The sequence below is a fragment of the Enoplosus armatus genome, chromosome 15 (genome assembly GCF_043641665.1).
Source record: "Enoplosus armatus isolate fEnoArm2 chromosome 15, fEnoArm2.hap1, whole genome shotgun sequence".
NCBI lineage: Eukaryota > Metazoa > Chordata > Actinopteri > Centrarchiformes > Enoplosidae > Enoplosus > Enoplosus armatus.
In genome coordinates, this window is record NC_092194.1 from 19132491 (window position 1) to 19148298 (window position 15808).

Here is a 15808-nt window from a genome sequence, read left to right on the forward strand (position 1 = left end):
TTTTATCTAGGCCCTGAAGCCGCAAACATATATACTGCCTCAATCAGTATATCCCTAGGGATAATACTGAGCCTACAGACTGTACATTTTGTTGTCCTGGTCCATGTTTGGTTGCTGAAGCTTTATGAGCGATGCATTATTCGGGAGGGGAAATATCTCCCCCCTCCTGAAGGCTGCGTTTCTTTTGTTCTGATGCTGAAATGCGTACTCTTACAACATCTCTTGTCGGCTTCTAAGCTGAAAGCTTTTACACAGAAACCCTGCAGCCTTTGCTTCCATTGCAAAAAGATGACAACACAGAAATAGAGAGGACTAAGAGTTAAAAAAGCCCCAGCCACGCAGTTAGCTGATAAAAGCTGATAAAGGAGAGTTAATCCTCGCTCTGTGACGGGCCACAGCATCAGGCGGGGCCCTAATGCAATCTGCTGGCTTTTGCTTACAGCGTGCTGCATTACAGAGCATCACCTGGGCCTTTTGTGTTCAACCACAATGAAACGGCATCAGATTGAGTTGAACTGGTTCACTCCCCTCTGGTCGAAAAATGCTTGTGTTTTGGGATTTTTAATTTCGAGGCTAGATGTATTTTGTCTCCTCCCCGCGTTCACGCTTTTAGCAAAAGAAAGAAAGTTAATTTGCAGCGCAAGGTTTTAGGATACATCTGGGCTCTTTTACAACATTTCTTTGCTGTATTGATGGCCATAAAGGAGTTGTGTTTGTTGACTCATTGATCATTTGCAACTGTAGTGGTTATCATAGGATTTTGTACTTCAATGATTTGTCTTGTCAGGAGAATGCTCTTTGATCAGCCGCAGAGAAGTCCTGAAGAAGTCCAAAACAACGTCAAACCTCTGCATCATGCCACATTAGGAGGACATGCATGGGAAGCTTTTTAGAGGCGTATCTGCAGGCTTTAGGACCCAGCACCTCAGTCTGGGCCTAAAGCACCCTCCCTCCTGCAGAAGCCAGCGCAGACACTAGCGCATCGCAGTGCTGCCGCTCAGCTGATGCACTCACAGCAGACCAGAGCCTGGCTGTTTTTTTCCCCTTCTTTGCTCTGCTGTTTTCCTCTGGTCCATTCATCGGAGGGGTGGATCGGCGCCATCCGCCCCTCAGAAACTTTCTGACAGAGCTGAAAGCTCCTGCTGGCTTTCCTCTGGGAGCAGCAGAGAGGAGTGACGGGGAGTTTTAAGAGCTCCGGCTGCGCTGTGTGGATCAGGAGAGGGATGGTGTGATTCTGTAAAGAGACAGAGAGAAATAGAGAGGAAGAGGGAGACGCTCCAGCAGCATCACCGAATCCCCCCCACCCCTCTCCCAGACCCCCTTCTGTCTGGCTGACGCTCTCTCCAATAACACGCTCCTTCAGTCAAGACAGGCGGTTTGGGGGCGACCAGGAAACATGTCACAGTCTAGGAGGAACACGTACACCCGGGTGAGTGTGTACAAGGTGTTTATACATCCCATTTAGCTGAATGAATGGGCCAGACTGGGGTGTTTAAGTTAGTCCTGATCGGTGCGCCATTGTTCCTGTTACGTCTGTTCAATTTGTTTCACTCTGTCATCTGCTCCATGTCGATTTCTACTTTGAATAGAAGGGTTTCTAATCCATTTCAGCGCTGCATTCTTCTGTCTGAATTGTCGCCTCTTTGTTCGGCTCAGATGCCCCTCCGGGTTCAACATTGCTGCTGTGATGTTAGGGTTCAGACCTCTGTGATGACTCAACTCTGTGGACCTGTGAAGTACAGAGATGATACATTACAGGTTCATGAGGCTTTTTGTTATCATTAGACACTGGACACACAATCCTTGAGCCCCAGAAGACTTCCTGTTTGTCATCCGTCTCTGAGTCAGGCAGCTTCCCTGTCACCGGGAGGGATGACATCAGTGCTCGCTCTTTGATTTTAGCCACATACAGTACCTTTCAGCTACTCTTTTCTTTCCTTCAGATCACAGAAAACCCCGTTTTTATTATCAAGATCAGTCCTTAGATTGTACACTTTGCCTGCCTAAAGTGATAATCTATTAAAACCATGTGCAGGACGGCATGTCGGTAGCTTACTTTTTTAAGAAAACAAAGCAATACCGTCACCAGGCTGACAAGTTTCATCAGCGCCTTCATCATAGCATCATGAGTGTTACAGTGCAGCAAATGAGGCAGAGTGAGTGTTTTTATCTTCTTTTAACATTATAGTCAGTATGAGCTTGCGTGTGTTTTAAGAGTAGAGTGGCACTAAATAATTCAATACGTCCTCGCCGGGTCCTCTCTGCATATGGCAAACAGGTCGGAGCAATGATTGAAACAACACTGAAAGCTTCATTACAGACTGTTGGAAGGAGTAAGGCAGCCCGTTCACAACGCTTAGTTTTAATTATTTTATGACTTTAAGGAAGGCATGAATTATAAACCCCAATGGATGTTTGATTGCAGATTGTTGGCAGGTGCATTTGAGCTGTGCAGCCCTGTAAACCAAGGACTTCTGTTGGCTTTAAACAGATGTTAAAGCTTGAATAAAAGATCTGAGGACTTGACAAAGAGACAAAAGTCTCAAGGACGCTGCACATGACGAGTTAAAATGTCTCTTTCCATGTTGGTCATGAATTATAAACTGGGTTAATTCAACTTTAAGCAATCATGGGAATTCATGGCTCTCATAACTGCTGCTACATAGATGAATATCTTGTGTCTGGTTTAATATATGATGTCTGGTTTTATATATAAGCAGTAAGAAAGTGAAGATAAATGGCTGCCAGAGGAAGAGCTGATAATTTCTTCTTATCTTGATAATATTGTTGTTGGCAACAAAATGTGTGGATATATTTAAGTTATGTCTGAGCAGAGAACCAATTAGGTTTCACCTCCCTGAGAACATTTGTCTTTATGTACATGTCTGTATATTGACCAGTAAATCCATTGTTCAGTGGCTATGGTTGAGAAATGTAAACAATTCAAAATCTTAAGAAGTGAGCTTATGTTAAACAAAACGATCTTTATATTACCACATTCCAGCCTATACTTTGCTTAGATTTAATACCTTTGATTCACTTTGTGCAATATGGATGCCTGACTCTTAAGGCCTTTAGGTATGCGGTTTAACCAAATATTACATTTGACCTCTTCTCCTTTCCAATTTGGAATGGCCAATCCCCTTGTATTGCTTTCCATGTCACTGGTGTCTCCACTGTTGGCTTAGGAAGGGAGTGGACAGCAGCAGGTCAAGGAGAGCAAAGATATGATCCCTCACTGGCTTCCCCCTGATGTGTGGACACTGCCAGTTAAGTTAATTTGAACACATGACCAAGCAGGAAGTACCGCTGCCAGGGGTTGAACCTGTGTAAGGCTGGACGATAATTAAGTATTATTGCTTATCAACTTTTAGTCAGGTTTTATTGTGATGATATGGTCATTAGAGCTAGACTGAAACGTCTGACAGATATTAGCTTGTTGCAGATATATTAGTGTATGTGGCATGGAACAAGAAATTGTAGCAGAGAAATGTAAAGGATATGTTTTAGGTTGTTCAGAAACTTTGTCTACCAGAGAGCAAGTTTATTTTCTAACTGTAAAATGTTCACAATTATTTAAGGGGTCCTTGGCTGATATGTTATCACATTAAAAAAAAAATCTCAACTATCAATATTGGCATTAGCCTCAAAAATCCAAGGAGCCCCAAGGAACTTGTTATTAATATGAACAAAATGAGTTATTGAAGCTTGGTTTGATATTTATTGTAGAGTTAATAAAAGGTATATTTATAAGTTGTCAACAGGTTTAGCAATGGAGACTTGTTCAAAGTAGTGTCAGACATAAAACTGCTTGGATCATACGACAAGAACGGTGTAACGTGACCACAGAAACCTGCAGTGGATGGGACAGATTAGCATATAATACTTAACATTTTATGCTTTAAATGTTGCTGCTCTCTGTCTGTTTTACTTCACTGTCCTGCGGAGGTTGTTTAAGTTAACAGCAGCACAAAGACACTGTGTGTTTATAGTAAGCTCAAGGAGAGTCAGAGCATGTTCTCTCACAGTGTAATAATATCTGCTCCTCTCTCGGCTCTTCTGCTGAGTCACCATCAGTTCTAGGACATCACACTGTAAATTGGGTTATTTGGGATAATTTGATTACAAAATATTGCAGCTCAAGTAAATTTGCCCCTGTTGGAGCGTTTTACTGTGCGATTTGTTCTCCAAACATCAGAGCTGCTTTATGAAATCTCAGTTCATTGTTGTCATGGAGTTATCACCAAAACAAAATGTGTCTTCTCAGCTAGAAAGCAAGAGCAGTGCTGTTTTAGCATGCACTGACATTTAGAGAGTGCAGGACAAGGCTCTGCGTCGACTTTTTGTGTGGTCCTGAACAGCTCAGTGGGTCAGAATGACAGTAAAACTACTTTTTGTTCTGTGTTTTCCCGCAGCAGCTGGCCCCTTTTACTGCAAATGTCCGCTGAACACCTTCACTATGTGATACTTTGCAGTGTAGTCATTGTATGTACCATAGCCTACTCTCTCATTTGCTTTTTTTTTTTTACTGTTACTGTAAAGTTGTGATAACCATAACATAACTCATTTAACTCTTGCAAGTCTAGCGTGATCCGATTGGTATTAGATAGTGCTTTAAGAGAAATGAACACCCAACATGTGTTAGAAGCTGTTAACATTTACAGTATATATAATCCATATGGTAAACATTATCGTCTGAAGTTAGACGTCTTCTCGTGGTTTGGACATTTTAATAACAACCGATGGAAGTCAGGTTCAGTTTCAAGCACAGCACAAGTACGCCTATAAATGCACTCAGGACAAGTTATAATCTGATTCCCCCAAACTATTTCCGGAGAACATTTTCAAGTGATGCATTTGGAGACAAAAAGTGTAAATGCAGACTGTCTCAATACAAGTTTCATGAATGCAAAGAAACTTTTGCGCACTGATCTGACCATAGATGCAAGCGGAACACACATGGACCAGGCAGCTTGGGTCTTAACAGGAACATGAAGCTAAAATTGAATTGTCAGGAATTTACTGGTTGGGAAAGTCTAGATATGTACTTAGTTGTGATAGGACGGTCCTCATAAACATTGAACGTTCTTTGGAGGCCATCTTAAATCCCATTCATAATGTCCAGAGAGTCAGAGAGACCATCCTGAAGGGTTGCTACAGCTATTTAATATTGCACTTCCATAAAGTTTGGGGAACTCGTGACACAGATTTTAAAAGAGGAATGGTTAAATTTGGTGCTGCTACTTTTAGTCCCTGGTTTTCATCAAGCTTCAGAAACACTAGATCCACAACACAACTGGTCTTTCGTTGGGCCTTCCCTGTCTGGTAAACACCCACATCTTTCAAACTCCACTTCTCCAGTTTGTAACGCCTTGTGTAAATTTGTTGTCTGCAAGCCCAAGGTGATGACATCACTATGACGTCATCAGGGTTATGTCCTCAGACTCTCAGATGAAGATATTATACAACTGTTTTCACAGCCTGAGACGTGCTCTCCGTGACTAGTAAACCTACACAGATATGTATATTTAGTGGAGTGCCCCCTTTAAATGTACAAATGAAATGAATTCCTGTTTTAACCCTCCAGCCCCCTCTGTATGTGTTTGTGTTTCTTCGTCCCACCCAGACCTACAGCAGCGGCAGCAGCAGGATGAGCTCCGACGGGGGCGGGCGGCCCGTCAAAGTGGGCTCCCTGGTGGAGGTGATCGGGAAGGGGCAGCGTGGCACGGTGGCCTACATCGGCAACACGCTCTTTGCCTCCGGAAAATGGGTGGGAGTCATCCTGGACGAGGCCAAGGGCAAGAACGACGGCACCGTGCAGGGCAAGCGTTACTTCACCTGCGAGGAGAATCGCGGAATATTTGTGAGACAATCACAGGTAACTACAGAACTACTAGTAAATGAAGATATACTTTATATTACACTTGATGTCCAGTGCTAGAAACCTAAAGCAGAGGATGATACCATTGTCGTACCCAGTACCCCCATCATCTATCTATTGTTTAGGTCCTTATTTTGTAAGATGTTTGAGATTTTGTTTTTCTTTTTATCTGACGCAGTGGATTTGTGTGGGGGTTGATATTTTCCTCTGCTGTCTGAATGATGCCAGCATTTTTCTGCTGCTTCAGGCTGCGTGCTTGCTTGTTTTCTGATCAAAAACAGCTCTATTTTGTTCTAACAGAAAAATACTGCAAATTGTCCCTGAGTGTTGCAGTGACCATAGATTAGCTATGGTGGCCTGGAGGGGACAGTCAAATACATCCCAAAAAAGGAAAATGGGTGAAATATCATTTAATGCTACTACTTTCTCATTGTTTTAATTGTTTGAAATAGCAGATATTTAGTTTTGGTGTAAAGCAAACAGTAAAAGTTAAAGATCCCTTGTGGAGTTTTCTTGTAAACAAACAAAAGTTATGTTTACATTCAGTGTTACTTACCAAAATGCACTGTGTGTATCCTTGAGGTCTAGCAAACATGCTGAGTGCATTTCCTTCCTTCATAAAACATTTGCAAAGCTGAATCTTAAAGTATTTTAAATCCTGCATTGTTTACCTCCATGTTTGCCACCTAGCAGTCTTCTTCTTCCCTGTCTTTGCTGGAGATTTGATTGCTAGCATAATCGTTTCATTCGCAAAAATGTCAGAATACAAAAGGAGGAAATCAGCAGACAGAACACATGTAGCAGTATCAGTGGTGGCATAAGGGCACCATAAACATTTTGACGTTTTTGAAGTTACTACAGCTGTAAATGCTGTGTCATCACGGTCTGACGTGAAGTTGGATACAGAAAACGTCTAAAGCTAAAGCAAAGCAGTCCATCACTGAAACGAGAGGCAGTCAAGGGAATGTGACAGCCAAGGAGACAGAGAAGATATTCCATCACAGGTGATGTTACATCGCTGAGAGCAGCAGAGGACGTTACCGTGGGCAACGGCCTGCATACAGACCCCGAGGCAGCTGTTGGACTGTGAGAACATTACCAGTAATTAATAAATCGTAGAAGTTCTCGTTCCAAAATACTCGTACCAATTACCACCGATTTTGATTTCGGTGTCCTGTTTTATAGATGTGTGCATAATTCTTAAGCCGAACAAGTGGGCGTGTACGACAGGTCTGGACCTCACTTGAATTTCGTTCGTACCAAAGAGAAAATTGGCGAATGCCTTGAATCATTTCCACCTGGCACTTAAGAATCTATTTGTTGGAGTGGTTCTTGCATGAGGCCCGCTTTGTTGAGTGAGAGTAAATACTTCACGACAACACAAACGGTGTTAACGCTACCTGTGACCCAGCTGCTCGGCTTCAGAATCGATTAGGTGGTGTATTTCTAATCCTCTTCATTATGTCGTAAAAGACTGTCTGACCCTGGCGGTCCGTGTGCTGCTAAAGTAGAGGTTGCTATGGAGATGGAACAATTACGACTCACTTAGCGAGTGCTATATTTGAGTAAACACTAATAAACCAGCCAATTTTGTTTTTTTGTGGCTCCTATTTAACATCTGTGACTTCCCCTCTGCCAGCTCTGCTGATGAATAAGATAGTTGAAGACATGACTAAGTGTCTCTTGCCGTCTTTCTTTCTGTCTCTGTCTCAGATCCAGCTGGTTGATGATGGGGCAGACACGACGTCTCCGGAGACACCTGAGCCCGGCACCGGCAAGGTTCCCAAACGAGGTAAAGACACACATTCAGGTGGTTTTGTCCTTGGTCATCATGTCAGTCCTGACCTTCTTGAAATGGAAGTCGTCTGGGGGGACGTGCGTGCTCAGAACATTAAACATGCAGTGGTATTTCAAAGACATATGAAAATTTCTGCAATATGAGAGCACGAAGGTAAACAGATCATGTTTTTGTGACATTGATAAGAACAATATCAGCTGATACAGGACGGTCCGGACACTCTGGTCAAACAGACATCTTTATGTAACTGACAGGTCACTGCTTTTATCACCACAGCTGTGAAACGCTCTTGAATGCAGATCCAGTTTTCAAGAAACAGCGTCAGGTGCTTTTAGCCAAAATAAACAGTCCCATCTGGTAGCTGCGATGCAAAACACCGTCTCCATCTTAGCTCCTTTCTCCTGATTGGCTCTTTATGTAATAGCCTATTCATGACATTCACTTTTTTGTCACGTTTTTTCACCTCGTGTCGCGTTTTTCTCATGAAATAAACTGATTATTTTTGCATCTGAAGAGGTAAGATCTTTCTACAAGATGTGACGATGATCACCACATCAGCCATCAGTGTTTGAGTGTCCTTAAGCAAGGCAGTGTAACCCCACCTGCTCACCCACTGTAAGTCGCTGTGGTTTAGAGTTTCTGCGGAAGGCCTGAAATATAAATGTGCTTCAGTAAAATATCTCATTACAGGGACACTATCTGGTTTCATTTTGGTCGCTGATCAAGCAGAATGTGGCTCCAACACTGCCAAGGTTGTGGGTTTGAATTCCTCTTTGTACACTCCTGGTCCAGTAAAGCGTGTCTGCCAGCTGTAAATGTTTCTTAAATGTCAAACAAATCACGTCATCTGGCTTCCTGTTGACGGGAAACATCTTCGTCAGAGTAAACAACAGTTGTTTGGTGTTGACACATTTATCTCTCTTTTTAGAAGAAGTGTTTAAGCATCGTAATTCACTTTCAATAAGGGCTGCAGGACAAAATTAAAGTCATGAGAAATTAATTTAACACCAGTTGAGGAAATAATCTCACCACAAGGGCCGTTAGTAGCTGTTCTGGAGCTTTTGATTGTATCATCATCATTATCATCATCATCATCTCATCTGCTGAGGAATATTCTGTGATACAGTCGAAAGCTCCAGAACAGCTACTAATGGACCTCGTGGTGAGTTTTTTTTGTCCACTGCTGTTTCCAAGGCCAAGAATGCGCTTTAAATCTCAACAAGATATGATACTGATTTGAAAGAATTATAAAGTTTGTAACGATTCAATTGTATGTTTTAAATACTTGATAACTCTTACTTACTATATATAGAAGTACTATTTATACTATACATACATAATATATATAAGTATATGTTCTACCTAATTAATTGTAAGAGAGATTTAAATTTACTCTTTTAAAAGTTGATAAACACTGAATTATTGTCCTCTGTCTACTTTCAACAGGAGAAAATAAATCTTTTCCACATCTGGTCACCAATACGTTTTATCCTCCAGGGGATGGAGCTGCTCTCTGTTTCCATGGTTACACCTCGGGGCGGGGGGGGGGATTCGTTGGTGCATTGTATTCAGTTTAGTCCACTTCTTGGAGCAGAGAGAGGGACTGTGAGTGGTGACATACAAGGCGCTTTACTGGGCAAGGTTGATGTTTCAGGAACAGGAAACCAAGATGAGGCGCAGTAGTTGATTCAGATGGTAATGAGATGTTTCTTCAGATTAAAGCAACGACAGAGTATAATTTAATGTCGACACTTCAAGAAGTGTAGTTGACGCTCGTCTCCAGGGCAACTTAGAATGCAATACATGCAACAAAGCTGGCTTCATCTTCATCAGTCAAAGTGACGTACGTTAACGTTGGTTACAGCTTCATTCAGACATGACAGGACGTTTATAATAATATAATAATAGTCATTACAAACTTGGTGCTTGAGAGGGAGCAGACAAAGTGGAGAGATAAAATATTATAATACCAAGGATGAGAGGGAATGCAGCTCTTGTGCATAGAAGATGAAGATTGAGATAATGCATTTATTACAGTCCTTAGAGGATCGAACTAGATTCAGATTTCTCTTTCTCTCATGCATGTTTAACCTTGAGCTGATATCAATCTGACAGCATTCAATTCAGTATCAGTGTTGACCACCTGGTGGAAAAGACAATAAATCATGCTGACTTGCACCGGGATCTTTGTAGGACTTTAAACCTTGTAAAAGGCAAAGATAAACATTGATGATAATATGGAAGTTCGCCTCTCACTTTCTTTGTTTTCTCTTTTTATCTCCTCAGAGATCCTGGAGACGCCCAAGTCCACTAAACTGGTGAGTCAGATCACGCTGCACTGTTACACACAAAGTTTCTCTGCAGGAAATCAGGAGCAGATAAGGCAGCAGACACCTGGACGTTTACACACACACACACACACACACACACACACACACACACACACACACACACACACACACACACACAGTAAACCCTGTGTGTTCCTGTTGACTGTTGGAGGAAATAATGACCTGCTCTGTTGTTTAAGCCACAGTTCAGCCACTTCTGGATGCTTTTGTCAAAAAAAATCTCTTAACTGTGTGGCAAGATGCTTGTTAGCTCTTCAATGACTATGGTGACATTTACTTTTAGTATTTTTATGATTAAGTGCTTTTCTTTTGCTCAATAGCATCTTATAATTCAGTCTAAAAGAGAGTTACTGAAAATCTCTCAATGCATTAAATGTTCAGTATTTTGAGGTGGACATTCTGACAATGTGCAGCTAAGAGATGGTAACTTACAGTACAAAGGAGTAATATAGATTCTCTTATACATGCCTTATACATAAAAGAATCTGTAAGATTCATAATTACACATCGCCTTCCTCCATAATTAAAATACAGATTTTAAGAAAGAAGTTAAGGAAACAGTTTAACAAAATAAGTATTTCTTAAAGAATCCCTAAAATTGTGAGTTTACAAACTGTTAGACCAACAGTGTTACACCAAATCAGATCTTCTTAAATCCGGAGTTCTGTTTTTCTATATGACCAGCAGGGGGCAACGTTTACTCATAAATACACCAGCTGTGTACTGCAATACATCGATTGATTATTTATTAGGTGAAACAAATAGAAGTCAGTTTAACCTTTTAAATCTGAATAATGTGTGGCGCCTTTAATATTCTTCTATTCTATTATTTTCTGTATGAATCTGGGCCACAAATTATTTCTTTTTTTTGGACAAAAAAATTCAAATAAATAATCTCCAAGAATTAGATTCAGCAGTTAAAGCAGCTAAATTTCAAATGTTTTAATTAATTTTAGATTTTATATTCCAGAGATGACACAGTGAAACCAAAAGACTATAAGAATCACACAAGAAAAGAGTAGTTACTTGACACAGAAATTACTAAAATTATTATTATATTCATGGCTATGAATATAAAAAGATTTGTGTCGCTATTAGAGGAAACTTTGTGCTGAGTCACAGCAGCCATTATTCTTCTCAGTAGATAATAATATCTCTTCTTCTGAGACCTGAAACATCCTGGTGACCTTGAGTTTGAACTGCACCATGTAATTTTTTAACACAAAAGTTTTAGATGAATTATAATACTAATAACCTCATCACATATGCAGCAAAGTGGATTTTTTGGAAGGATAGAGGACTAAAAGTAAACTTGGAAGATGCTTCTTTGAATTAAACATGCTGATTAAATGCTCACCCACACTGTCATGTATTCATTGTTCACTTTTCACGAACTATTTAATTTTCTGACCTCGTTTTTATGCGTCAGAAATACAAAATATGGAGTTTAACAGCCAGACTTACCTCACCTCCTGACCCTTGGAGGTTAATAGATTTTAACATACTGTAATCTCAAATGGTTGATCTAATGCCAGTGTCCATTATTTTTTAATTTTCAGTTCTTTCTTGACTCAAAATTTAGTAAAAGAAATAAGTATTCTGCCCTCCTGAAGTTTATCACATCCAATCAGGTCTCATTAAATGTCAGAACCTTCACAATGTTACACCTGACATTTGCTAGATGTTTCACTGAACCTTCAGTTCTTTTTTAAACTCAGAAGTATTATGTTCTTTCATTTTACATTATTTAACAGGGTAAAAGTCTCATTGAGTCCCATTTATCAACAGAAAAATAGAGAAAGAGAGAGAGAGTTGTTTAAAAACAGAGATATTAGAATTAGATGTAAAATAATATAAATAACAGTAAATAGTTATATGGACATTTACAGTATATAAACACCTTCATTATCTTCTCTCCTCACCAAACGTGTCATTGTACAGACCTGCTCAATATGTTTGATCTTTTATCAGTTTGTCCTGTAAAAAACAAGTTGACGCTGAGTGAAAAACATTTTCATTTCACTGAGCTCTAAATGTGTTGAGTATTATAAGGAGGAAAATTTAATCTATGCAATAAATGCATCATTATGTGAGTCATATCATATGTTCTTGTGTAATTACTGTGAAGAGAGACTATTTAAAGTCATGTTTGACACATTTTTAATGGGATCTTTTATGTTTGTGTGAAAATGAACGGAAGGAAGAAATGTGTGAAAATGAAATGAAGGTGTGTATGTGAACATGTGTGCACTGTATATTTGACTGAGGTATTTGATGCGCCAGTGAAGAGCACCGTCTCACGACGTCCCCGTCACCTCCAGCATGCCTCTGACCAAGTCTTGACCTTTAACCTCCACCCTCCCTTCCTTCCCTCCTCTCCTTCCTCACTTCCTTCCCTTCTTTCCCTCGACCACGCAGCGAGGACTGAAGCCCAAAAAGGTGGTGCATGTTTCTCTAACCTCCGTACAGTGGTAATGTTATGATGATGACCGTAGTAACCGTGGTAACCGTGGCTCTGAATGGCCTCGCTGCTGCATGGCAACAGCGCCTCCCATCCCTCATGTACCCATGATTCCTCTCAGCGCCATCCTTCATCTTGTTATCGAGCTGCTCTGTGTTTGTGTGAGAGTGAATGGAAGCTGGCGAGAAGAGCGAGAGGTGACGCCTGTGTCCGCCATAGAGCCACGCCCACTTCCTGTCAGCTGACCTATCACCTCGCCGTGCTCTCTGCTGTAGTCCGTGTGCGTCGGTTCAGCTCTGTGGTGTGTTTTCTCTGTGTTTGTCAGCTTTCTGTGCATTTTAAAGCATGTTGAAGTCACCGTTCATCTTGGTTGCCGAGTCACATGGAGATATACCGAATGATCCTTTTATTCTTTTCAGCAAAACCAAGAACCTCCAGGATAAAACTGTTGGTGGTGTATCAGTAGGAGAACACATACATTTTTGAGGTTTTGAGAGAATCTGCTTGTCAGTTCCTCCCATAATATTCAGCGCTGAGCTCTAGATAACTTTTAGTGTCTGTGAAGGGACATTCAGAGGCTAGTAGTACAGTAGTGGATTTTTGTCCCTGAGACACATCTGTTGTATCCTACCAGCTGGACTTTTGACAGTGTTTAGATCCAGAATATGAGCATATTTTACTTTTTCAATTATTCTTATTCTTCTTTGTTAATGTCACTTTTGATCAGATCTTCTTTCAGCTGAACGTACACCGAACAAGATGCAATAAAAATATAGTGACACAATATGATCTAATATATTGAGACTTTTTATGCCGTGCCACCTGGGGTTCATGCTGACAGTCCAGTGCTCTTTAACAATCGTCCTGGGCCGAGTCATACATGCAGGCGTTCCTCGGCTGCGATGTCTTGAAAATGTCAGACTGTGACCGAGGTGAAATCCGAGAACAGACCTGCAGAGTATGGATTTCCTGTCAGCTCGGCTCTACTTTGTCGTCTCCTCCTCAGCAGGCTGACTTTAAAAATAAGCAGCTCGGTTCAATCGTAGGAGTCCAGATCTAACTGAAGGATGCCGGTAGTAAATGTCACATAAGAGTTTCAGAACATGCAGGGAAATGTGGAAATAGATGATGCAGCCTGTTTACCGACGAGACAGAAATGTACCAAATTCAGTTAATTCTTGAAAAACATAAATTTAAGAATTGCAAACTGTCCTCTAAAAGGAATAGTTCACCACTAAGTTAAAACTAAGTCGATCCTCCAGCTGAAGGTCATAGGACTGAAAAAGCCAAGTGAATACGGTGGGACCTCGTTATCACTATATTTTAATTTGTCCTCTAAAAGTATAAAAATAAAACTCAAAAAATGTCATATTATTCCTTTTACTGTACATAAAAAACTGCATATCCCCTAAATGAGACAGGGCAACCTTTATGGTGCCTGAGAGGGAAAACCCAGGGCGAAAAAAGTCTAACTGAAGGTGACTCAACATTCACTAACTCACATCTTCGCTCCTCTGGATGCTGGCGGTAAAAGGACGCTGTTTGCAGAGATTTTAGTGAGTAAATCACTAACTGAAACTTCAGAAAATGGGACATGCGGACAGAGAGGATGATGGGATTTCTAAAGAGATAGAGGGGTACAGTGTATATATTGCTTGTTGGGCCCCAAAGTGTTCATTTAGCTATAAATATGGTGACACTTCATGCTTTCTTGACAACAATAAGACATTAAAAAGTGAGGGGCACATGTCCGCCTCATCCCCAGTGGAAATATATCTGAAAGTAATATAACTTTCAGATAATTTACCTTGATTTTTGTGCTTGTACTGCTGTCCTGTGTGATAAACTTCTTCAGTCTTTCTCACGGTTCCTCGAGTACGCGAAGTAACAGTTTTTTTTTTGTCCGGGCAGTTCAAGCCGAGCGTGCTGTGTTCTGCTTCCTGGGCAGTAATTTTATCCCCGTTTGTGCTGCTGGAGGCTGCAGAGCGGTGACCTCTGAGGCAGCCATCCTCCCTGTCTGTGCTGTGAAAGCAGGAACCTGATACATCTCCACCCGTCCCATCATCCTCTCTGTCTGTCTGTCTCTCTCGGAGCAGCACTTAGTCTGTGCGGTGGAGAGAAACTGAGGGGATTACAGAGAAAGATGTTTAATATTTCAACAGGACAGATTTCCCTCTGCTGCTCTGTAATGGATACACATAAACAGTTTTTCCTTCTGCTTCAGCAGCCCGGACTCAGAAGTTCTGCTCCCATCTTTCTCATAATAACCTCTTTTCTTCTATAATCAATTCCTAAATACTCGCTATCATTTAACCATACGAAGACACGCGACACGGCGAGTTTCATCACAGCCATCTCAAATTGCCTCTGCCAATTGTCATGCCCACAATGTGAAAGTATTTCAGGTTTAAAGCTCACAGCTAATCAGAGTATCCCCATTGAATTAATCCTCTTACATCCCTCTCTCTTCCTGCTGAGCTGATGGTGCAGAGAAGGAGATTAGTGGAGCTGGGGAAGATATTACGATAGCTACTCAAACGTTTAGGAAGGAATTGACCTATTAAATCACCTTTTTTACACTAAAAACTCCTTTTACTACAAGCAGTTTTATCTCAAGAGCTCAAGGCTGCTGTTTTGTTTGAGTCTTAACTCTGGCTGCTATGATACTGGATGTTTTCACCCATTTTGCCTCCTTGTGTTCTCCTTTATTAGAACAGGTAACCAGTATCAAACAATATGACTCTGCAATCTGAGGGTATTTACCATGAGACAACATGTACTTTTTATATCCGTGGTAGCCTCGTTCCAGATTGCTGCCCGCATTATAGATTTTTTCAGTGTTTCCCGTAGCATAATGTATGAATAATAAAGCAAACTTAAAATGGCAATTCAGTGTGATTACCAGGCTGTGGTAGTGATCCCTTAAATATCTCTGGTTTTATTAGGCCATTGTGATCAATGTTGCAAATCCACGAGCTCTGTGTCAGGCCAGTATTGGATTTAAAGGTGGACTCCACTGATTAACTGTTGTGTTAAGTGTTAAAATGTCGGCTTGGCCTCAAAGATTGCACTCTTTAAGGCTGAATGATGTGGGCATTAACCCGGCAGTGTGGGTCTAAAGATGCTATTGAATTGAATTATGGGAAATGTAGGAATGTAGGATCCCGTTTTTGGGGAGGCTTGATTTATACTTGAGACTAAAGTCAGGAGGAAATCTCGATTTGAAAAAAATACATATAATACATTAAATGACATGATAGCTTAATTTCTCATTTTCCCTTTGTTTAATAACCAGGTAAGAAAAATGTCTTTTTTAA

General features: G+C 40.9%; 1 protein-coding gene across 1 annotated transcript in view; it reads left to right on the plus strand.

The window, feature by feature from the left end:
- Positions 1 to 1396: 1396 nt before the first annotated feature.
- Positions 1397 to 15808, plus strand: part of dctn1b (dynactin 1b) — a 36230-nt gene continuing 21818 nt past the window's right edge. Inside the window, exons 1-6 of the mRNA XM_070919804.1 lie at positions 1397 to 1429; positions 5627 to 5878; positions 7595 to 7673; positions 9611 to 9624; positions 9977 to 9997; positions 12449 to 12469. Of these exons, the coding sequence (XP_070775905.1) occupies positions 1397 to 1429; positions 5627 to 5878; positions 7595 to 7673; positions 9611 to 9624; positions 9977 to 9997; positions 12449 to 12469 (420 nt within the window). The remainder of the gene's footprint in view (positions 1430 to 5626; positions 5879 to 7594; positions 7674 to 9610; positions 9625 to 9976; positions 9998 to 12448; positions 12470 to 15808) is intronic.